This window comes from Haliotis rubra, unplaced genomic scaffold (genome assembly GCF_003918875.1).
Source record: "Haliotis rubra isolate DU_JTF1 unplaced genomic scaffold, ASM391887v1 Scf2602, whole genome shotgun sequence".
Taxonomy (NCBI): Eukaryota; Metazoa; Mollusca; class Gastropoda; order Lepetellida; family Haliotidae; genus Haliotis; species Haliotis rubra.
In genome coordinates this window covers 1,180-26,289 of record NW_025766673.1, presented here as the reverse complement: position 1 = coordinate 26,289, position 25,110 = coordinate 1,180, and the positions used below count along the sequence as shown (strand labels likewise).

The 25,110-nt window shown below is 41.3% G+C and overlaps 1 protein-coding gene and 1 long non-coding RNA gene across 2 annotated transcripts; both read right to left on the bottom strand.

Moving 5' to 3' along the window:
* Nucleotides 1-15,373: 15,373 nt before the first annotated feature.
* Nucleotides 15,374-22,137, bottom strand: LOC124280139 (delphilin-like). Its single transcript, XM_046716028.1, has 7 exons — nt 22,125-22,137; nt 21,642-21,727; nt 20,849-20,908; nt 20,358-20,453; nt 19,256-19,385; nt 16,030-16,082; nt 15,374-15,523 (listed from the first exon to the last, which is right to left on the bottom strand). Exons 1-7 carry the CDS (start codon nt 22,135-22,137, stop codon nt 15,374-15,376), a joined length of 588 nt encoding a protein of 195 aa, XP_046571984.1.
* A 56-nt stretch (nt 22,138-22,193) lies between these two features.
* LOC124280138 lies at nt 22,194-24,394 on the bottom strand. The gene is made up of 3 exons (XR_006899590.1): nt 24,327-24,394; nt 23,662-23,789; nt 22,194-22,244 (listed from the first exon to the last, which is right to left on the bottom strand). It is a non-coding gene; the product is annotated as an uncharacterized LOC124280138 (long non-coding RNA).
* Between the last annotated feature and the right edge of the window lie 716 nt (nt 24,395-25,110).

Genomic DNA, 25,110 nt, shown 5'->3' with positions numbered 1-25,110 from the left:
TCTATGTAGGGAATCTAACCCAGGTCTTCGGGTTTGATCGAAAGCAAACCATTTTAACCAATTGAAGCCCAATCCGAATGCCAATTCCAACTCAATGAATCACATATGGGCAAATTATTACAAAGCCATTTTATCATACGGTCAGGGGCGAAAATAAATTCCATTGCCCCGACCGAAATCCAGTGCTATTTTCGGGCGTAAGAAATCGTCGCTGACCAGACCGGTAGTCCTGTTGATCTCCAACGTTAATTAATGTTGTTTATTTACAAACTACCGCTACACCATCTTAGTAAAAAACGATCAGGGCGCGGATTTACAAAGCACTGTAACCGGAGAACATCTAGCAAAAGCGAAGTTATTCCAACTCTTGATGCAGGTCTTTGCATTGAATGATTGATACAACACAATAATTAATAATCTCTTGTAATCATGTCTCAATGAATAGTGCATCTTTGAGTAGTGTGTCCATATTGCAGAGTGTAAGAACCGCTTACCTGAATGTAACTCCATTCGAGATTTTGTTCGAACTGGATCAAAACATAATAGAAGGAAACCAATTTATCTAATTTAATCGGTGGTGACCGATTATCGTTCTCTTCCATCGTCGCGGACCTTCAACTAATCTTCCACATCCGAGTCGAAACAGGAACGATCCAACAACACCTTCCATCATCATCCAGATCCCGGCACGACAGGGTCGGCACGACAGGGCTGGCAGGGTCGGCGAAGCATGAGGTAATGATGAGGAGCAATGGATGATGATGGTTAGTAATGATAGGGTGGAAGAATGATCGGTGACACGATCCATAATATCAACGGATAAAGACGGGTGGATATGATGGATATTGAAGCGCCGATGACAGGGTTAGCACGACGGTAGGGCATAACAGGGTAGGCGACGATCGGTAGGAACGATCGGTGGATAATGATCAGGATGGCAGACGACAGGGATTTGATCAGAAACCGGCATCGATAATACGACATGATGATGAGGCCGAGGATGACGACGATGATGAGGAGACGAGACGACAGGGTAGGTGACGACGATCAGGAACGATCGGACGGATGGCATTATCGACAATGAGCCGGTCAAGGATACGAACAGCGGCAAGGCGGCATGCGGCGGCATGCGACGACAGGAAGAGGCATGGCATGGAGCGGCACGAGGCATGGACAGAGGCAGGACACACAGGAAGGAAGGAGCATGCACAGGAACAGGAGCAGGCCGTGAGGAGGCGGAGGAAGGAGTGGAAAGGACACAAGGACAAGGAAAGGACAAGGACAGGCATGGAGGAAAGGAGGAAAGGAAAATAAGGAGGTATGAGAGGAAGGAGGTGGTGAGGAGGCAAGGAGGGTGGAGGAAAAGGAAGGAAGGTGGAAAGAGGAGGTGGCATGAGGAAGGAGAGGAGGAGAATGAAAGGAAAGGGAATGGAGGTGGAAAGGAAGAGCCGAATGAAAATGGAATGGAAAAGGAATATGGAATAATGGATAGTGGAACACGAAGGACAGAATGGATGGAGATTAAAATGGATAAAGGAATATAAGAACAGTGAAACAGATGAAGAACACGGACACAAGGAAACGAAGAATGGAAGAATGGAAGAAGAGGACATAAAGGGAAGGAAAGGAATGGAAATGGAATGGAGAATGGATTGAATGACAGAGGGGACCACATAATTATGGAAATGGAGCCATAGATCAGTGGACAAATATCTTGATAAAATATAAATAATGGATGAAATAAATATAGAAATAGGACACAATAAATGGATGGATGGAAGTGGATGACACTTAGCTGCAGGAAAGGAAAGGAGAGGATATAAAACATACAAAAAATTTCAGAAAATTCTATTTCCTTAAAATAGTTAATAATGAAATGAGTACAGCCCCACACTGGAGCACACATTGCACATGTGGTATCAGGGCAAGCATCTTTGTTCAGCGAATGAGTACCCAGTAGGAGATAGTAATGTGACTATCAATCTTGCATCACTTCACAGGCCATGTGAGTTGTATACTCCACAGGGAGTTGAGAATGAAAATTAAGTGCACATAATGTATTGAGCATTCAACTGACGAATGGAATTAGGTTCACGATAGTATCTTTAATATTTATATTTTAATCTGGGACTTACATCTCATGAAGGAATTTGTTCCAGCTTCATGACCCGACACTTCAGCAATGTGCTTCCTGTCGTCAGACCCTGCTTCACAACCTGTACAGTGGAAGAGTAATCGATACACTGTGGTTGGAATCTAGTCATATCCTCAAATAACTGGTGCAATACAATTTGTATCCCCCTACCAATGTGTGCAATATAATTTGTATCCCCTACTAATGTGGGAGTTAGTTAGTTGTTTAGTCACATCAATATTAGGGGTGGGTATTGCAGAGAATTTTCATATTGTGATATATTGTGTATTCGAAAGCATATATTAGATATGTATTGCAAATATATTGCAGAATATTTTTTTCATAAAAAGTACTTATAATCGAGTTAATGCTTGATTTATAAAGCAAAAAACACAACAAAAATCACTATGCTTGATTAAGGTTTAATAAAAACTTTTAATCATGTTAAAATGAAGGAAACAAGGAAAAGAACAATTTAACATTAACACAGTGGTTACTAGTTTGAACTAGTTTCTCCACTCTCAAAAAAGCCCTGAGATTTTAGACAGCAACTTGACCTGGTCAGGACATATCAGGGATCACTGGTCAATAATGAGTAAATATATATATAACATTCAGATCCAAAATATTGAGAAACACTTGAACAAAAATTAAGAACACAACTTCAAACCGAACTTAACTTGATTTCCGGTGTGAAATACGGAAATATCCAAAGATTTCCGAGTGTTATGAAGTTTCCAAATACATGTCGAAAAAACAGTTTTCGTTCCGGGTATCGCAATACGTATCGATTTCATGTCTGAACCGGTAAATACAGGTAAACCGGTTATATTACGCAGCCCTAATCAATATCATATCACAGTGAATTGCACAAGCCTGCTTGTATATCATATACAGAATGTGGAGTTGGGGTAGCCTAGAGGGTAAAACTCACCACACTGAAGACCCTTTTTAATTCCCCACATCTGTACAATGTGTGAGGCATCTCTAATACCATTATTCAAGCCTGAAAGACTGAAGCATGCTTTCAAATAACAGTTAAAACATTTTCATATCATTTCAGTATTAGACTCCATATGTCATGGCTTTTAAGGCCTATTTAAATGACTACCACAGTTAAGGCCTTTCCAGGTTGGCCTGCCATACTGCTGTCTGTTCAAGGTCGTACTATAAAATTTATGGCCTTGAAAGCTAAACTGTTGTACTTGGGCATTGAAGGCATTTCAAGGCTTCAACGAAGTCCCTCCATGACCTTCAATTCAGGAGTACACATTGAAGGCTTTTTCCTTATATATTCTGTTTGGGTTTTTTATTATCACATATATACTTTACATACACAACTGTTACCTACCTGCTGAAACAAGCAGTGGATGATGCTCCCAAACAACATGTGAATACTCTTGTCATCACTTCCCTGAAACACAAACAACATGTGACCACAACTGTCATCACTTCCCTACAACACAAACAACATGTGACCACAACTGTCATCACTTCCCTGAAACACAGACATGTGACCACAACTGTCATCACTTCCCTACAACACAAACAACATGTAACCACAACTGTCATCACTTCCTTGAAACACAAACAACATGTAACCACAACTGTCATCACTTCCCTGAAACACAAACAACATGTGACCACAACTGTCGTCACTTCCCTAAAACACAAACAACATGTGACCACAACTGTCATCACTTCCCTGAAACACAAACAACATGTGACCACAACTGTCATCATTCCCCTGAAACACAAACAACATGTAACCACAACTGTCATCACTTCCCTGAAACACAAACAACATGTGACCACAACTGTCATCACTTCCCTGAAACACAAACAACATGTGACCACAACTGTCATCACTTCCCTGAAACACAAACAACATGTGACCACAACTGTCATCACTCCCCTGAAACACAAACAACATGTGACCACAACTGTCATCACTTCCCTGAAACACAAACATGTGACCACAACTGTCGTCACTTCCCTAAAACACAAACAACATGTGACCACAACTGTCATCACTTCCCTGAAACACAAACAACATGTGACCACAACTGTCATCACTCCCCTGAAACACAAACAACATGTGACCACAACTGTCATCACTTCCCTGAAACACAAACAACATGTGACCACAACTGTCATCACTTCCCTGAAACACAAACAACATGTGACTACAACTGTCATCACTTCTCATGAATCTTAAGCAGTTACCAATGACAACACACACACCATACATTACACCTATAGGAGTCATTGCTTACATCACTTCCCTCACTGCCATATTCCAAAACATATAATTCCTCTATGAAAACTCACCTTGAACTTTTCATTCAGCACCGACCTGCAACAGATATACAAGTCATGTAATGATGTACGATGCAGCACTATGACCTTAAACAGATAAATGAAACTGGGCAGTTATTTGTTACACTGCTGTACTGAGTCTAACAAAACCTAGTAGAAGGGCGCGTTAGCTAACCTTTGGGACTTACCAACCAGAACACAGCTTATCAAATCGCGCAAGTTAACATTCGCACACACCATTTGAATCTTTACCTCAAAAACTCGAACGATTCCGAATGCTATTTTCCTCATAATCGCTTCTGAGTGACACACGCAATGAGTAAACAGTTGCTGAAAATAGCGTTTTTGTCAATATTCAAGGATGTCATCTTGCAAACATATAAGCAAATAGTAACCATGTTATTAGAAACCCATAAGCGTATATATACTGCAGGTCAAATATCTGTGTCTTATGTGGATTTTCATTTGTTGATAGATCATTGTCAGCGACCAGGGAAGAGAAAATCCAAAAACCGTTTTGTAAGTCTTTATTACCCACGGGTCAACGATGGGTAGTTGCATACTAATCTCGTGACGTCACACGAAAGTGTCGATCGCCCAGGTTGACCTGTGTCGTAACGACTTGACCTGAGATTCTAACGATTTGATTGATAACCGATGACCTCTCAATTAGGTCACATTCTGACGTGAACTATTTTTCATTCATAACAAACACGGAATTCATTCATTCTACAACTTAAATGCATTGTGGAATGTAAACATTGCTAACGCTGCCGCGGTCGCTGTTTAATTGTGAGTCGAACTGAGACATTATATCCGTCGAAAAACATAAACGCAATGTTTCCACCAGTGATGTTAGCCGAATGAAGCAACTGGAAACCAAGAAACGAGGTGCAACGGAGTAGTTTACTGTAGGAGGCTGTACGAGGCGATGACAACTGACATGCATCGCGACGCCGGTTACCATGGCAGTGACGCCATTAGTGTGACGCCATGCAAATATTGTACTACAGTACAAAACTCTTCCGCGAACCTCTTTATGAAACCGGTTTCGGGTTTGAAACCAAAACATAACAAAAATACGCTTATTTTGTCAATTTAAATGCATGTAAGACGGGTAATAATAATAATATTGACACTCGGTTCATTATACGACTATACGAACTGCGATCTTCCTATAGTTATCTGACCTCGCCGCCGGGTCAGATACCATAGGAAGGACACTCGCTTCAGATAATTCGTATGTAATGAGACCTCGTAGTAGTGAGTTTGTGTAGTTTTACGCCGCTTTTAGCAATAATCCTGCAACATCACGGCAGGGGACACCAGAAATGGGGAAACATGAAGGTGTGTACCCAGATTCCAACCCTGATTTGTTTACAGTTTCCTCTTATGAGTGAGTGAGTGAGTGAGTGAGTAGTGAGTGAGTGAGTGAGTGAGTGAGTGAGTGAGTGAGTATGGTTTTAGGCCACTTTTAGCAATATTCCAGCAATATCATGTCGAGGAACACCAGAAATGTGCTTCACACATTGTACCCACGTGGGGAATCAAACCCGGGTCTTCAGTTTGTCAAGCGAATGCTTGAACCACTAGGCTACCCCACTGCCCTCTTCATATGAGTAATGACAAGATACGACATCCTACCTCCTCATGCAGAAGACTCCCGAGACGACGGACGTCCCCGACAGCAGTAGGTCGGGACACACGACGATGAGCCCAGCTTGGTCAGTGACATAGTACACACCATCAGTGCAGTCGGCGAAGACGTGCACAATGTCACCCTCAGACACATGACTGTCCATCCTGCAACAGACAGAGGTCGACATACAATATGGCCCTTTGACCCATTTGAACTGGTGAAAATGTAAACTCGGGGAAATTTGAGCAATATGAAAATGGTGCGAATGGTCTACTACCAATCCTAGCCTTTTTGGTTAAAATAACACCACCAAATTTTGGAGTGAGTGAGTGAGTTTAGTTTTACACCGCACACAGCAATATTCCAGCTATATGGCGGTGGTCTGTAAACAATGGAGTCTGGACCAGACAATCCAGTGATCAACAGCAAGAGCATCGATCTGCGCAATTGGGAACCGATGACATGTGTCAACCAAGTCAGCGAGTCTGACCACCAGATCCCGTTAGTCGCCTCTTACGACAAGCATGGGTTACTGAAGGCCAATATTCTAACCCGGAGCTTCATGGGTTACTAAAGATCAACCACCAAATTTTGGACTTGCCACATGATTACTCACATATATGGCTAAAGTCAATGAAAAAGTGCCACTATTTTAAGTTAAGAGTAAATGTAACTACAACCGAGTCTTTGACACGGTGAGAAATTTGTCCAAGGTAGTCTGTAGTCTTCTACATCTCATTAACAGCTTGGGTCAAATGTGAGTTCAGTTTTACGCCACTTTAAGTCAATATTCCAGCATTATCACAGCGGGGTACACCAGAAATGGGCTTCACACATTGTACCCATGTGGGAATTGAATCCAAGTCTTCGACGAGACAAATGAACACTTTACCACTTGGCTACCCAAATGCCCCGAAGCTCTTGGGACAGGGCAAACGTTTTTGTATGAAACACCATTCAGAGTGGCTTTGAACGAAATATGCATTAAAGTGAGGGAGTGAGTATGGTTTAGCAAGCAATATTCCAGCAATATCACAGCATGAGACACCACAATGGGCTTAAAAGAATGGCCCATATGGCAAATAGAACCCAGGTTTTCGGCTTGAAGAGAGAATGATTTAACCAGGCAGCTTCCCCACCGCCCCTCATAATAAAAAAAATAAAAATACATTTGAAAAGCTTTTCCTTAAAATCACTCTTTTCAACACATTCTAGTCTTACCTATACATTTAGTGATGTTGAATGTCTGAAACAAGCAAGTGTTCCTACTTTTGAACACATCAGATAACTTTCACATCGAGTTTCTAATTCCATGCAAAGGAAGAGCCCTAACACACCTCTCATTTTCCTTTGAAGAGTAAGTCTATTATTAATATTACTATTATTCTAGATGTTTCATCCTGTTGAAAGTGTCTATGGAATCAACAGCTCCATGTTAAAGTCTTTCGGTAAATGTTAGGCTACATGTTGTAACCAGGCAGACAGGCAGGTGAAGTTCTCACCAGTGGTGGTCCGATTAATTGAAATAATCGAAGATTGGTCGCAGTGACTAAACGACTAAGCAATCGATCATGTTTTCTCATAATCAAACACAAACAATTCTGGAACACTTGTTTTCATTAACAATATTTTTCACAAGGTTGGTTTTGTCTGTTACATTTCATAAGCCCTACAAGCTCGTTTCAACTCATGATTGAATTTATCTTAAAGACTCCAAGAAATTAATGTTCCTAACATACTAGTCATCCTTTAAAGATGTGAAATTTTGCCCCAAAACCCCAAAAGAACTACATGTTTTTTCCTTAATTTTATGTGCATTAACAAATTTCATTAATGACGCTAACCAATTTTTTTCGATGATTGATCGGTTGTAATGAACCAATCATCAATTATAAGATTTTAACCAATTCCCAACACTAGTTCTCACCAGAAGCCATGAAGAACACACTTCCGCTCCTCCTCTGCATTAATGCTGTTACCGTCTCCAACATCGTCTTCAACCCTCGTCAGATTTAGCACGACCTCCTCCCTAACACAGCATCAATAGAAACACCATTATGACGTCAGTATTCTGACATGTATTCATCAGTCAATCTCTATTATATAAGATCAGTATTAAGGGCAGTGACAAAAACAAAGATAAACTGCAAAACATCTATAGATTCATGTTTTGCAACTACACCAATTGATATTTATCCACAAGAGAGTTTCGTATATGTCTGCCTCAGCAACCACTTTGAATTTTGGTTTGTGACAAACACAGACCAAACTGGAATCCAACTACTTGTCATACTATAGTCATCTTATCTCATTTTTAGCATATACAGTATCTGCTAAACCTCTGACGATCGCAAGTTGTTCAAATTGAGCTAGCAAACATTGATATAAGTGAGATAACTCTCCATCCCTGTAATTTATAGTCTTGACTTAAATCTGACCGATGGTTTTGTCAGCTGTAGGTATAGCATTATGATGTTATGGAATACATATTGGTAATTTGGAATGTGGTATTTATTATGGCTGTTACGTATCATTTGGTGAACCTTACTCTGGAGTGAGTGAGTGAATTTAGTTTTATGCCACTTTTAGCAATATTTCTGGGAACACCAGAAATGAGCTTCATACATGGTACCCATGTGTGGAAAAATGTAATTTTTGAGTAAAATTGATATTTTATACTTATCCTGACTCATGCTCTTTGCTTGTCTTCTTCTTCTTGCTAACATAGTGGAACACTTGTATCTCCTTAATTGAAGCCCCTTCAATGTAAAATCACTAATTGGTACTCACACCACGAGTTGCCTCCCTTGCCCTTTGGCGGAACAGGTGTCGCCACCCTCTGGCCTCATGCTTCACTCTCTCCTGATTTTATGAGCCCAACACTTGAATTTACAGGGAAATCCAAAGTGTTATGTGGGGAGGATGGAGGGTTAATCTCATGAGTCAGGATAAGTATAAAATATCAATTTTACTCAAAAAATTACATATTTTTCCTTATCCTGACTCATGCTCTTTTGTTTGTAGAATTACGGAAACGGAGGTGGGCAAAACAGAATACTTTGGATTTATAGAATTAGTGATTTATATAGATTTAACTGTAATAACTCCCTACGGAACTTCATAAAGGCATAGACTTAGGATAATTCCTCTATTATAAGCCATAGGTTATAATGCCATACTGGGGTATTTACATTAATAATATACTGAGATATTATAAACAACAATATCAAAGCCACTCTGATAGAGAAGCTATACCACTGAACATATATACATACTGCTAGAACTCCGTGAGAGTTATAAGCTAGATAATGCATGTAACAATTATGCATATTAATCTCGTAAGACTACGCGTTAACGCTATTTAGGGACTGTCAACTGCTGTGCGAGGACCAAGGGACCGAAATGGTGAATGCCTGAGACGCCCTCGGTGGTGATATCTCTCAGGTAGTGATTAGCAAACACCATGTTAGATTTCCAAAAGCATCCTTCCATAATTGTATTCAAAGAACAGTTACCGTAAGGCGAGAGTGGAAGCTAACGCCTGATTTCATGGGGATTTGATGCTGTTGGAGGGTCCAGTCCTGCTGCCTTGTAGGCTGGCATGACAGTTCTTATCCATATAGATATGGTGGTACGAGACTTCTGTCTGAGTTGTTGCCGACAAGGGAATGAATAATCGCTTGAGAAATCTTCGCCTTTGTTTTGGAACGTCAGAAATAGATTTTGAGAGCTCTGACTGGGCATAGAGATAAGTCCAGTGTATCTTGAGATCCGAGAATGGAGGATAATGCAGGGATATGAAATAACCTGTCTGGTTGACCTGGTAGTTGATTTTGGCGATGAAATCCCATCTTAATCCCAGGTGTGCTGTGTTTTGATTGTCATCAAACTGTATCCTCTCATAATCTAGTGCGAATTTCCGACATCCTGGCTGCTGTGGCTAGAGATAACAGGAAAAGCGCTTTCTGTGAGAGAAATTCAAAGTTTGTCGATTCCAGCGGTTCATAAGCCTCACTTGTGAGGTGTTGTAACACTATATTCAGATCCCAAGCTGGGGCGTGGAACTTCCGCTTTGGTCCTCCAATCGAAAGCCCGTGAGTAAGGCCAGTAACTCTGGAGTTCTTGTTAATCTAACACCCGCTCTCATGGTAATGACAGAACTAAGCGCCGCAAGATATGTTGACAATGTCGAGCCTTTTAAATGTTTGTTTTGCCGTAGTAACACAAATAATCTGCCACTTGTGGATGAGTAGCATCTCTTGCTGTAAATCCCTTTATTTACCGCGTAATTTCAAAACTGTGCCACTTGTCGCCGCATTGCCACGCGTAGAATAGCGTAAGGCAAGCGCGGACCGCTTTTGCCGCCTGGTAGAATACCCTCTTGTTTAAACACATTTTAATACAGTCCATACGCGAAGTTGGAATACTTCTGGCTTCCGCACCTGTTTGGTGTGTGGATGTATTAATAGATTTGAGCTTTGGGTAGCTCTAGTGTTGGTTGACCGATTTCTTGAATTAGAATGGGAAACCACGCTCTGGCCGCCAGTAGGGCTGCACCAAAGTGAGTTGGAGGCTCTGTGTTTGTCTGATTTTCTGTAACACTTGAGGTATTATTGCTGGCGGCGGAAACGCTGCACGCATTGAGGCCTTCCCAGGATATGCTTAGAGCCGCCCGCTGCCCATGCTTGTGGGTCTGGGACTGGTGACACGAATGTCGGTAGCTGATTGTTGAAGCGCATTGCTTAATAGATCTACTAGCGGCCCCTATTTGCTTGATTATCTGTGCAAATATTTCTGTATTGAGCATCCATTCTGTCGGGTGACGGTTGATGTGGCCGAGAGTGCGCCTGCTAGTACATTCTTGGCTCCGGGAATGTGACATGCTCTGACATGTAGGTTTAGATCGCGGTATTAGATCGAACAGTTGAAAGCTTAAAGTCAATAGGTTCAGTGATCTTGTTGAACCTTGTTTGTTCACATAGAACGCCACTGTCGAAGTTGTCGGTATGAATCATTGGCGCGATTCTGTAGAATGTTGCTCCAATGAAGTATGGCGCTGATTACAGCTTTCATCTCTAACATGTTTATATGGAGCTTGCTTTCTTGCTGATTCCATAACCCTGATGTCGTCCGGGTTGGCTAGATGAGCTCCCCAACCTTGGAGCCACGCTGCCTACATATAGATGGGTTTTGAATTCCTGCTCTTCTAAACAAATACCTTCGCAAACATTCGACCTCCTGGTCCACCATAGTAGATGAGGTCTGAGACGCTTCGGTAGACTGAATGGTTGTAGGTCGCCGAGATGTGCATTGATGAAGACCTGTAATGGGCGAACTGTAATCTGCCTGAGACTGTCATGTCTTGGGCTGATGTGAGGAGACCCAACACGCTTCTGCCATTGTCGTAGTGGTAACGGAGAGAGTAGAGCTGACGGAATGGTCTGTTGGATCTTGAGCCAACGGTCTTCTGGTACGACGATACGGTTGTGATTCGTGATAAATCGAATGCCTAGGAACTGCAGATCTTGGCGATGGTACTAGGTCCGACTTGAGTAAGTTTACTAACCATCCTAGCTGTGTTAGTAGCTTTATGATGTAGTTTAACTGTAGTTTGAGATGCTGTGGATCTTGATCTACTTGTATCCCGTCGTCGAGGTAGAACGCACTGCGCGAGCCCTAGACGATGTAGATAGGTGACAATAGGTTTCGCTATCCTCGCGAATAGCCAGGGGCTGATGATATGCCGAATGGGAGTACTTTCCATTGGTAATGTAGCCCGCCTAGTGTAAATCTTAGATATTTCCTGATTCGGATGTATCGGATATGTAGATAAGCCGCCTTGCAGATCTATACTGGCCATGTAATCCATGGGGCTTAATCAACTGCCGTGACTGAGGAAGGTGTATCATGCTAAACTTTGGTGGTTTGGCGAGATAATTCCTGCTGAAAAGCTCATGTTGTAAATGAGTCTGTATTTCTCCTTGGAGTTTTTCTTGGGTACTAGGAAAACTGGGGAGTAGAAGCCTGGTTCGATGTCTACTTGATCTAGTACTTCTATGGCCTGCTTGGTTATGAGTGATGTAACCGCCTCTTAACTTTGGTAGTTGTTGTGCCTGTAAGTCTAACTTGTAAGGGTTGACTGTCAGCGAGGCGCGGCCTGTAGTGGGATACTTAAACTGTGGTTGAAGAATGTTGGAGACATAAGGGTCTTTAACATTCCCCAGTTCTCCCAGTGTAGTTGGAGGCGCCCACCCACTTGTGACGGTTGTACTGGAACGGCTGGGGTGGAAGACTCCAGTCGCTCCAACCTGTCTTTCAGCGCTTATAGTTGCGGAACCTCTGGGTGTCCTGCCTCTTCCTGACCCTCCTCTATAGTTGCCATATGGGCTTAATTTAAAAGAATCTTTTCCCTGGCGCTGGCTATCTTCCTATCCCGCGGCTTTCTGTAGTCCCGAACTTAGATCTCCCTGAGTATCTTTGTGAAGTCTGCCTGATGACGCTTTGCTAGCGGTCCATCGACTTGATCATAAGGACTTCTCTGGAGTCCTTAGTGACTTCCTTTGGAGACTTTGTCTATTCCTCCGCCAAAGATGTTTGGGGATGACCACGGGCTGTATAGAGTGGAGCTGTAAAGTTCTCACCCCAGCTGCAGGAAGCGAGGAGGCCTTGACGACGAAGCTAAGGTCAGTGCTGCTGAGACAGATGTGAGATGATCTGTAAGGAACTGCTGGTCCTTCTTTGCATCAGTAGGGCCGAGTAGATCATCCTATCATCTTCAGAGGTCGTGATACGTAAATCTGGTGATAAGTGTCTCATTGATCGCTCTAGATCTATTTAGGCCAAAGAACATGCCCTCGGCCATGTTTTCTATCTGCACCAGCTTGCGATCGCCAATCTTGTAGTTCTTGTTCTTAACATCGCTGATCAGCTTGTAGTTTTCATCGATGTCTTGTGCCTTCAGGAAGGGGTCCATGTTGTGCGTGGAGAACTTCTTAGCTGAAAGTTCGGCAGATGTGGAGTCTGCACTTTCGTGAGCTTTAATGAAGGCTGTATCTAGATTATGTGGCACCGCAGCAATCGGGTCGATCGGAGGTAAGGTGATGGCGCCTGCATCGCCTTCCTTCATCAGGTATGTCTGCGCTTGAGTTGCCACTCTTGGACGGTGAAGATAAATCTAGGTTGTTTACCATCCAATATCTTATCTCAGCGCCTGAGAAGATGATGCCTCCATCATCTTCTGTACCAGCATCGGAGATGAGAGGTTGATGCTCTTCTGATGGTGACCTCTGGGCTGCTATCTCTATGTCGGGTGACACTCGGGAGACCTGAGTGTAGACCTGTGTGCCGACTTGTGTGATGACCCGCGCAGGTGATGTACGCGGAGATCGGGCGCGGTGAACGGCGCGGAGATCGCCTAGGTGATCTGGCGCCTATGGGAAGACCTAGATCTGCGAGGAGAATGTTGACGGCTTCGCGGAAGCTCTTGAATAGTCCCTCGACGCCCTTCTGGACGATGACGATCTGTGTGACGGCCTCGCGCAGCTTCCTCTGCGTCCGACCTGGGGAGCGGCGCCTTGACTTCCGCGGACGGCTTCGCGGACGCCTGGTGGTCTGAGTCTGCATCTGAGGACGAGGCCGAGGATGATGACGATCTCTCCCCGCCTTCGCTGGAAGGCCTTCGCGACGACTGTACATCTGCGCCCTTCGCTGAGGTGGTCTGTGACTTCCTTCTCGGCTGCTTCGCCGTGGCTGCTACGCTTGACTGGGGTGCCTCTGGGGTATCGCCTCATGCTGCTCGGCCCTGGGCTGGCTGCTTCCCCGACTGTAGTGGCCCTCCATCATGGTCATGATCTGCCGCAACAGCTCGCCTGGGATGGTCTGGCGACGGCGTAGTCGGTGCCCTCTCTGCGATGACAGCTGCTGACCCTCAGGGAAGTCGCCTGACATCAGTGTAGAGGCATCAGGCTGCATGGCGATCTCTGCTGATGTCACTGTAGCTGTCACCGGTCGCTTTCTTGTGCGACGCCAGGGATGATGATCGGCTGATCATCGAGAGGCCCAGTTCGGGCGGCTGGAACAATCTCGCTGAGAAAGTTCTTGACGACTTCGTGACTTCCCCTTAGATGTCGACGCTGCCCTGGGGTCCGGTCTGCGCTGGGAAGACGCCGTGGCCCTCTTGGACTTTATCTGCGATGACGGACGCCTGGGGAGGCAGGACGCTTCTTAGTGTTGGCGGACTGCATCCCACGCCCATCTCCCGACGGAGTCTCTTGCTAAACACCAGACGGGAGGGGTCTATCGACAGCAGCTGACTGGAAGGGGAACTGGCTGTATCGCCATGTCTAACCCTTTGTTTGCGGACCTATTCGCGGTACGCCTCACGACGCAAAGATATTTATGAAAAGCAGAATTGATAGATTAATGCAGTAACTGCAACGTATCAAACGCACAAGGCGAAAGCACAACTAGGGCATAATACATGGGTCAGCAATTGAAAACGAAATTGCAAATAGTACAGATTTTCATCAACGTGAATACTAGCTGAACAATCACTTAACTCACGGAATAAACAGTAGAAATAATGATTAAATATCAATGCAAATTAATGAAGGATACTAGCTATACCTCTATAGTAACCTATAAGAGGTAATAAACTAAGAAAAAACCAAAGGATATAGTGTGTAAGGAGACACAGGCGCTCTCACATCCTGCTCACTGGGCGAAGAAGGAGAGAGTGAAGCATGAGGCCAGAGGGTGGCGACACCTGTTCCCGCCAAAAGGGCAAGGGAGGCAACTCGTGGTGAGTACCAATTAGTGATTTTACATTGAAGGGAGCTTCAATTAAGGAGATACAAGTGTTCCACTATGTTCGCAAGAAGAAGAAGACAAGCAAAAGAGCATGAGTCAGGATAAGGAAAAATAAATCTTTCATATGTAATGGTTAAAAGAGTAACAAAAAACAAAGTTTAGTGGTTCTTTAAACGTATAGCTGATCTAAGGTTCAGAAGGGAGTCCTACTGTGTATCTCGCTTGTCACTATTACCATTTCAATGTAAGCACAATGAGAAATTTTATCCATTTTGTAGCATTCATTTCAATCATATTTTCGTAACTCAGAAGATAATGAAAAGTAATTTCAAAGCTGCCACAGCTGATACAAATACTGGATTATTTTAACAGGTGGCAGTACAATTCATCACACAGAAAGATGTCTGCATGAGATAAGTTGTTCCCAAATGAATGCACTGGGACAATTGATCCCATTTTCTGCTTGATGCAGTTTATCTTCTTGACGCTTGTATGACTGAAACCTTATGTAATACTGAGTGGTTACTAACAGTAAAGGATACACCAATGACGTCATTGAATCTGTCGGTGATGCCGGCAGGTGGTTGGTGCCCCTTCATCTTCTCCAGGGTGCTGGAGATTTCCTGTAATTACCATGGAAGCATCAGACAAACTTCATATATCTAGACCCGTGAAGATCCGGGTTAGAATTGGTCTTCAGCAACCCATGTCATAAGAGGCGACTAACAGGATAGGGTGGTGGGGCTCGCTGACTTGGTTGACACATGTCATCATATCAGAATTGCATAGATCGATGTTCATGCTGTTTATCACTGGATTGCCTGGTCCAGACTCGATTATTTACAGACTGCCCCCATATCGCTAGAATATTGCTGAGTCAGGAGTAGAGCAACAAACAAATAAACAAAATCAAACATCTACATATATTTGTGAGATATTTGACAGGCTATATCTGTTAATGGGTGAACATGATGACATAAGTCTGTTAAATGTTAGGTTAGATAAATCTCATTTGACATTGACTCAAGTGACCTTGTACAAGTTGAATGTTTATGTATTGTTAAAAGAACCTGTTGTATTTGTATATCATCCAATGAGAATGTATGGTTATAGAATGAAGGTGCTGTACCTGTACTGCCTTTCTGAGATCCTGTAACTCCTGCTGGAGCAGAACGTTGGACACTGCAACAGATAGATAGTTATAGCATACTCATTGTCAACACTTACAACATACTCATTGTCAACACTTATAGCATACTCATTGTCAACACTTATAGCATGCTCATTGTCAACACTTGTCAACACTTATAGCATACTCATTGTCAACAGTTATAGCATACTCATTGTCAACAGTTATAGCATACTCATTGTCAACACTTATAGCATACTCATTGTCAACAGTTATAGCATACTCATTGTCAACAGTTATAGCATACTCATTGTCAACAGTTATAGCATACTCATTGTCAACACTTATAGCAAACTCTTTGTCAACAGTTATAGCATACTCATTGTCAACAGTTATAGCATACTCATTGTCAACACTTATAGCATGCTCATTGTCAACACTTATAGCATACTCATTGTCAACACTTATAGCATGCTCATTGTCAACACTTGTCAACAGTTATAGCATAGTCATTGTCAACACTTATAGCATACTCATTGTCAACACTTATAGCATGCTCATTGTCAACACTTGTCAACAGTTATAGCATACTCATTGTCAACAGTTATAGCATACTCATTGTCAACACTTATAGCATGCTCATTGTCAACACTTGTCAACACTTATAGCATACTCATTGTCAACAGTTATAGCATACTCATTGTCAACAGTTATAGCATACTCATTGTCAACACTTATAGCATACTCATTGTCAACACTTATAGCATACTCATTGTCAACAGTTATAGCATACTCATTGTCAACAGTTATAGCATACTCATTGTCAACACTTAAAGCATACTCATTGTCAACACTTATAGCATACTCATTGTCAACACTTATAGCATACTCATTGTCAACAGTTATAGCATACTCATTGTCAACACTTATAACATACTCATTGTCAACAGTTATAGCATACTCATTGTCAACACTTATAGCATACTCATTGTCAACAGTTATAGCATACTCATTGTCAACAGTTATAGCATACTCATTGTCAACAGTTATAGCATACTCATTGTCAACACTTAAAGCAAACTCTTTGTCAACACTTATAGCATACTCATTGTCAACACTTATAGCATACTCATTGTCAACACTTATAACATACTCATTGTCAACAGTTATAGCATACTCATTGTCAACAGTTATAGCATACTCATTGTCAACACTTATAGCATACCTCATTGTCAACACTTAAAAAGCAAACTCCTCCGTTTGTCAACACTTATAGCATACCTGATTGTCAACACTTATAGCATACTCCATTGTCAACACTTATAACATACTCATTGTCAACAGTTATAGTCATACTCATTGTCAACAGTTATAGCATACTCATTGTCAACAGTTATAGCATACTACATTGTCAACAGTTATAGCATACCTCCGTGCCTTAATGTCAACACTTATAGCATACTCATTGTCAACAGTTATAGCATACTCATTGTCAACAGTTATAGCATACTCATTGTCAACAGTTATAGCATACTCATTGTCAACACTTATAGCATACTCATTGTCAACACTTATAGCATACTCATTGTCAACACTTATAACATATATCATATTGTCAACAGTTATAGCATACCTAATATTGTCAAATAGTTATAGCATGTCTCATTGTCAACAGCTCTTGCTAGCATCACTCATTGTCTGTCAACACTTTAAAGCAAACCGTCAACACCTCGCTATAGCTGACTCATTGTCTAACTCACTTATAGCATACTCATTGTCAACACTTATAACATACTCATTGTCAACAGTTACAGCATACACATTGTCAACACTTATAGCATACTCATTGTCAACACTTATAGCATACTCATTGTCAACAGTTATATCATACTCATTGTCAACAGTTATAACATACTCATTGTCAACAGTTGAATCATACTCATTGTCAACAGTTATAGCATACTCAGTATTCATTGTCAACACTTGAAGCAAACTCATTGTCAACACTTATAGCATCCTCATTGTCAACACTTATAGCATACTCATTGTCAACACTTATAGCATACTCATTGTCAACAGTTATAGCATACTCATTGTCAACAGTTATAGCATACTCATTGTCAACACTTATAGCATACTCATTGTCAACACTTAAAGCAAACTCTTTGTCAACACTTATATCATACTCATTGTCAACACTTATAGCATACTCATTGTCAACACTTATAGCATACTCATTGTCAACACCTATAGCATATTCAATGTCAACACATATAGCATACTAATTGTTACTATGTGGGTCAGCTTAGCAAACAATTCAAAATGATCAATTACTGAGTACTAATCCAGACTAATGCTGCTTATAAAGTACAAGCCCACTCAGACACCATGCTGCAGCTCAACATGGTTACTGAACTCAGTTACAGTATACTGACTCTGACTAACCAGTGCTTGTTTTATTCTGTTAATTCACAGCACCAGGGCCCCGTTTCACAAAACTCTCGTAAGCCTAAGATCTCAGAACTTTCCCTCAGAGCATACCTGCCTCCTATACTATAACATAGAATTACGGTAGTCGAAGCGCTACGAGAGCTTTGTGAAACGGGGCCCAGGATGGTACCAAGTACCATTTTTGAACATCTTTAGGCATGATGCAGATAGGGATAGAACCATCGACCTTCCTCTCTATTATGGGTGGGTATTGCAAGGAATTTTCATATTGCGATAAATTGTGATGCGAAAGCATATATTACGATATGTATTGCAATATATTGCAAGAAGTTTTCTTAAACAAAAAAATATGTATAATCGAGTTAATGCTTGATTTATGAAGTAAAAACACAACAAAATCACAATGCTTGATTAGGCGTTAATAAAAACCTTTAATCATGACAAAATAAAAATGTAAATAATGTTTGGCACAAATGAAAGAAAGAAAGGAATAATTTAAAAAAAACGGAAATATCTGAAGATTTCTGAGTGTTACGAAGTTTTCAGAATGCATGTTAAAATACCGGTTTTCGATCTGTGTATCGCAATACGTATCGTTTTCATGTCTGAACTGGTAAATACCGGTAAACCGGTTATATTGCGCAGCCCTACTCTCTATGAGAGGATGCGGACAAACTACATGTCATTTCAGTTAGGGGAAATACACTTAACCTTAATACATGGTCTACTTAGTATGGGAGAGAGATCTGAAACAAGATATAACAAGGAGCAGTACCTTTACTAGCTTTAGAAACTGAGTTAATTTCCTCGCTGAGTGTGATGAGCTCCGGGAACTTGGTCTTGATGGTGTCCACCAGTACGTGGAGGAAGGTCAGCTTGTTGTCGCTTGTCTTTGTAACGTCCAGCTGGGATATAAACATTACCATCATATACAACTGCCTCCATATCGACAAACCACAGTATTATTTCACTCATCGATGGAAATGGTGGAATTGATCACTTGAATTCTTGAGAGATATTGAAACATATTAATAACATAAATGACGTAATGATGTCTCACACATGAAACTGGAATTGGTTCTGAAGACAAACATTTCTGTTAGAACTTCCAACAAATATCACTATATATTTACTGTTCAGTTTTTACTGTTGTTTGCAAAAATCTTCTTAAACAAGAGTCAAACTGGAAATCATCCGGTAGCGAAACTAGGGCTCCAGATAACTTTTCAACATCAGGAGTACGTACTCCTTATTTTTTCAATATATGAGTACTGGAAAGCAATAAAAGTACATTTAGAGTACTGAATGGAATTTAATGGTGTATCATTAAACTTGTGCTTCGTTTCATATATGCATGACAGCATTGCTACTCTGGTGTAAATGGTCAATAAACAATTAAACAATACTTTTTCAGATAAATATGCCTGTAAATGATTCTAAGACCGTACACATAATTGCTGTGGTGCGATTCGCTACGCTTTTCTAAATTATTTCCTACCGTATTGTGTCTATTTTTTATCCGTACATACGACGATACGGCCATTATCTGTAGCCCTGGAAACACTTCTTAATGACCATTCTACAAATATCATTATCAATGCTTGCATCTTCATGTTAATTTTTACTGCTGTTTAGTCAAGCATTATAGTTTTATCATTGTGTCACCTTGATTTGGGAGGTCAAAAAGTGAACTGATCAAGTTGCAGACATATACAAGGTTGGTAAACCACGCAAGCAGACTCGTAATTTGGGTGAACTCATTAGATTCTGGCTTGACAAAGGGACAAAACTCTGCAAAGCAAACTATGGTATCTTGTACATCTCAGAGATGGCCTACCATTACCTGTAGATGATGAGAGGGATGTGTGTTGAATTACCTGTGTGAGGAAGGTGACTCTGAAGCCAGCTGCTTCTCCAACTCTCTGGTTGCCCTTGTTCATGTAGTTCCCCATCGCAAGGATCAGCTGAAACAAGGCATCACGTGATCATCGGGCACAATTCTTCACTGATGTTAACAGTCATTGTTGACGGTGACAGCATACTTTGATGCCATTTTGCTTTATACATGAAAGAGTGAATCATAACTGGATTGCAAAAGTAAAAATATCCAGTCTGTAAACAGGCAAAGCATTAACACAGTCAGCTGTTTTAATCAAATCTTAATTTAATCAGTTAAACGTGACTGTTGTGAAGGGTCTTCAGAGCTGACATGATGTCTCTTCACTCCTCTAACAAAGTTCTCCCTTTTGTCAGTGATAATGATATAACTTCATCATAGGTTTAGGGACAAAATCATCTTAAACAAACATATAGCCGCGGTCGCAACAGTTCTATTACTCTACAATATTTTGTCTTACCCTCTAAAATCTTTGCCAACTTCTTTGCTCTCTTTCATTTCTACTGATGCTGTCTTGATGAAATGCAGATTCTGGAAAAAGGTCAAATGATTAGTTTAAAATATACAGGCTCACAACTGTTCTGAAGTTCATGCAAACAAATGTACCAAATGCAGAGCCTCCTTTCACAAAGCACTATGTTGATTGTTAGTCACGAAGGAAACCTTAGTGCAATGTTAAAGAATGGGAGTTAAGGTTAACCTTCGTAAAGGGAGAAAATAGGGGCTGCTGACAATGTTTTCAAGGAAGTTCAAGTAAAATCTGAATATTGTCTGAATATATTGGATATGTTGATACAGTTCTCACAGACGTTGCTGACATTGTTTAGATGTGACTGGCTTGTATACTAAACACTACAATATTGATTGACTGATTGTGTTTAGTTTTATGCCGCACTCAGCAATATTACAGCTATATGGCAGCGGTCTGTAAATAATCGAGTCTGGACTAGACAATCCAGTGATCAACAGCATGAGCATCGATCTACACAACTGGGATACGATGACACGTGTCAGACAAGTCAGACCACCTGATCCCGTTAGTCGCCTCTTACAACAAGCATGGGTTACTGAAGATCAATTCTAACCCGGATCATCACGGGTCAAGACTACAATAGCAGGTGGAGTGTTCATGGATCCAGTAAATGCTGACAGTTGGAAAACCTACTTTGTGGTTTGTAATGGTATATGTGTCTTTGATTTCTGACCCATACCCAACATGGATCATCAAAGATGGACCAACGTATTAAGGGAGATAACTTTTTACCTCCTTCATTTCAGAGATTTTCTCCTCAAAGTTTGTCTTGAACAGCATAGCGGAGTCGCTGATTGGTACCCCTGAATCCTGCTCATCTGAGATTAAAACCACAAAGGGTCATCACGAAATCAAATGACATCATACAAGGAAAAATGGTTCCTGTATTCTCACAATGAAAATCAAATTGTATCAGTTAAACAACTACAAAAATAATTCTGCAAGTAATAATCCTGTTTGTTTAGGAAGGGCAGCAGTAGTAGGCCATTCATCACATTCCCAGAATGAGTGAGTTAGATTTTACATTTTCTACAGCTGCTTCACCCTAACACTTAAAAATGTCTAAGACAGCAAGGAGATGGTACTTTAGCTTCTTGACTTCCATATTCAACATACACGCTTACAAACTGGTTTCCTTATCAGATGACTTATGTGCGTAAAACATAGAACACTAGTGGCCCAAGCCTGCATGCCGCTTTGTATGAGTGCATCTACCTTGTGGCGCCATCAAGCATGTGCGCGTGGCAAACTAGTGGATTACCCCTCATACACGTGAACTGGTCAGGGTTTGCTAAGATCTTCAATGTCTCCCTTGAAATCACCATAGCTGGCCATCTGACAAGAGTGGGTTAAAAAAAATAGATGAATAAGCTGTATGAATCTTCATAACAGAAAAAATATGTTGACCTACATCAAAAGAATACTTGAAACAATGGGTCACACTTCCTGAGTCTTGGGGGCGGTGGGGTAGTCTAGTGGTTAAAGCGTTGGCTCATCACGCCGAAGACCCGGGTTCGAATCCCCACATGGGTACAATGAGTGAAGCCAATTTCTGGTGTCACCCGCCGTGATATTGCTGGAATATTGCTAAAAGCGGCGTAAAACCAAACTCAGTCAGTCAGTCAGTCAGTCAGTCAGTCCTGAGTCTTGGTGTGTCAATTCCTTCACTGCTAGGCTGCCTACTAAATAGAAATGTTTTGGGGAACATTTTTCGCAAACGTGAGGAGCTGAGAAGAACTATTTTACATATTGTTAGTTTAAAAAAATAAAGAATCGCGATAAAGGTCTGAGGTACAATATATATTTTGTCCCCACCAATCATACCAGTAAACAAAACTGGACACACATTGAACGTGGCTCTCGAATATAATGTCAACTGTCAAGCATGGATAACAGAAACACATGAGGAATTTGAAAAAAATAAATCAATGAGAAAAAAGACTGATGCAAAGGATAAAGTGACACGCCAATGATCGATAGAAACCATTTCTTTTTTAGCCTATTGTAATCATGTAACCTTGGACACGACAATTCTTCCTCAGTCAGTGCCATTGTTTTAAAAATAAAGTATATTTCGTAAGTAAATATGGAGGAAAAGTGATGTGGGGAGTTTTAGAGTTCATGATTACAAGATCTTAACAATCCTTGACTGCATAATTCCACAGTGTCTCAGTGCAAAACTTACCTCTAACATTTCATGCATCTTGTGCCCTGTTATTTTCAGTGGGTTAATAAGTGGCAAGTGAATCAGTGTCAATCTAATGTTTCAGTGTCAAAGTGAACACGATTACATGGTATTGCGAAAAACATATTTTCTCCTCAAGAGGGAATATAATTCATTGCCTGGTCCTATGTATGCTTCAGGTTTAAACATTCCATTAAGTACAACAATGTGGAAGTGAGACGTTATCTCTGTGGATTTAAGATACAAGTAATCTTTCACTGCTAAACCGATTCACATAATACCCGAGTCAGCAGAAAATTGTGGTTTTGAATTGCTTGAATTAGGATTGGCAACTGGTCTCAATGTCGCCCCCTTTAAAATTTGCATTTCAAACCACTTATAAAGGGTTAAGGATACATGATTCTTTAATGTTACTACAGGTAACCTTTCCATTACATGACAGATTAAAATAGAACCGGTGGACCTTAGCTTTTCTTGAGTAGTATACATGACTTTCCTAAACTAGACTTTCACAACAGAAATCTACATCATTCTGGTACAAATATTTGGTAAAAGTCTTGAGGTTACCTCTGTCCCATTCGGAGAGTAAGCCAGGAGTTGTTTAATGAGCTCCGGAGTCAAGATGTGTTCATCCATCCGATACAGGGCCTCCTTCATCTTGGCTCCGGTCATCTTCAGGTGACCCATCAGAATGGCTGCCAACAGACAGCAGAATACAGTACAGGGACAGAACCAGCTCCCAACACTTACCTGATCTATCACTTTGCCAGTCCTTTTGGACATTCAGTAAAACACTGACTACCATGGTACCAGAAACGAATAAAACTCTAGGTATTTGTGAAACTTAACTTTATGACTGGGCAAACCAAATCTGACAAGGAGAGCCTGATGAAATGATCCACAGAGCCTCAGTGGAATGTTTTTCGTGTCCATTTGAACTTTTTGTGGGTACAAATACTTCAACCTTCATGACCCTGTGACAAATTTCAAACCTGTGGAAGATCTGGGATAGAATTGGTTTTAGCAACCCATGCTTGCTGTAAGAGGTTTACTAATGGGATCGGGTGTCTTTGTATCCCATTTGCGTAGATGTCGATCACTGGATTGTCTGGTCCGAACTTGATTATTTACTGACCGTAACCATATAGCTTGAATATTGCTGAGGGCGGCATTAAACAACAAACAAACATACATAATTTCAGGACAAACTGCTGTGGATGGGATATACTTACACACATTGTAGGCTTTCTTTGGATTAAGAATACAGAGCTCCTGTCGCTTCTCATGAAAATCTGAAATCCAGATAAGGGACAGACCATAAATATTGCACTTTGTCTAAATATTTTGACAAAAAGCCCTGTACCCATGTCTTCTGAATCTTAGTATCAAATTAACATCCATTCTTGCTGCCATAGGTAGGGACATGAGAAAATCTGTTTAAAAATGGCCTTCAGCAACAGATGCTTTTTGCAGGAGGTGACTAACAGGATCGAGTTGATACATGTCATAGTATACCAATTGTGTGGATTGATGCTCATGATGTCAGTCACTGGATTCTCAGGTCCAGACTTGAGTATTTACACACCAGCGTCATATATTGGGAAATTGCTGCATTCAGTATGAATAAGAAACAACAGAAAACAGAAAGACCATAGGTAGGCAGGCGCAGTAGCAAGCCAATTGTTTCGTGGTAAGCCGGATAGGTTGCAAACTATATTTAGATAGCATTTAGGGCTTGTCCAACCTTTTAGCAACAATCATGTAAGCCCGGCTTTTTTTCATAATGGTAGCTACCTGGTTAAGCAAGGGAGCTTCTTTAAATCATGAAAGTTTTCTTTGGGGTAGTAATCGGTACATTTAGGGTCCCAAGTCCTGATGATGCATGCAGAGCACCGTCCATATGCGGCTAGTTTCTTCTTCTCTGTATTAAGTGAGGTGAATTGGGTCTAACATCGGTTTTGAGAATATTTCGCTTCATATGACGACGCGGCATGCGGTGTATGTGTATGTGCTGGT

What these genes read in the sequence shown, in the direction of transcription:
- LOC124280139 (XM_046716028.1), bottom strand. An exon ending in AGAGCAAAGAAGTTGGCAAA is followed by an intron (nt 20,454 to 20,848) that starts GATTTTAGAGGG and finishes TCACGTGATGCC; the next exon opens with TTGTTTCAGCTGATCCTTGC. An exon ending in GAGTCACCTTCCTCACACAG is followed by an intron (nt 19,386 to 20,357) that starts GTAATTCAACAC and finishes TTTATATCCCAG; the next exon opens with CTGGACGTTACAAAGACAAG.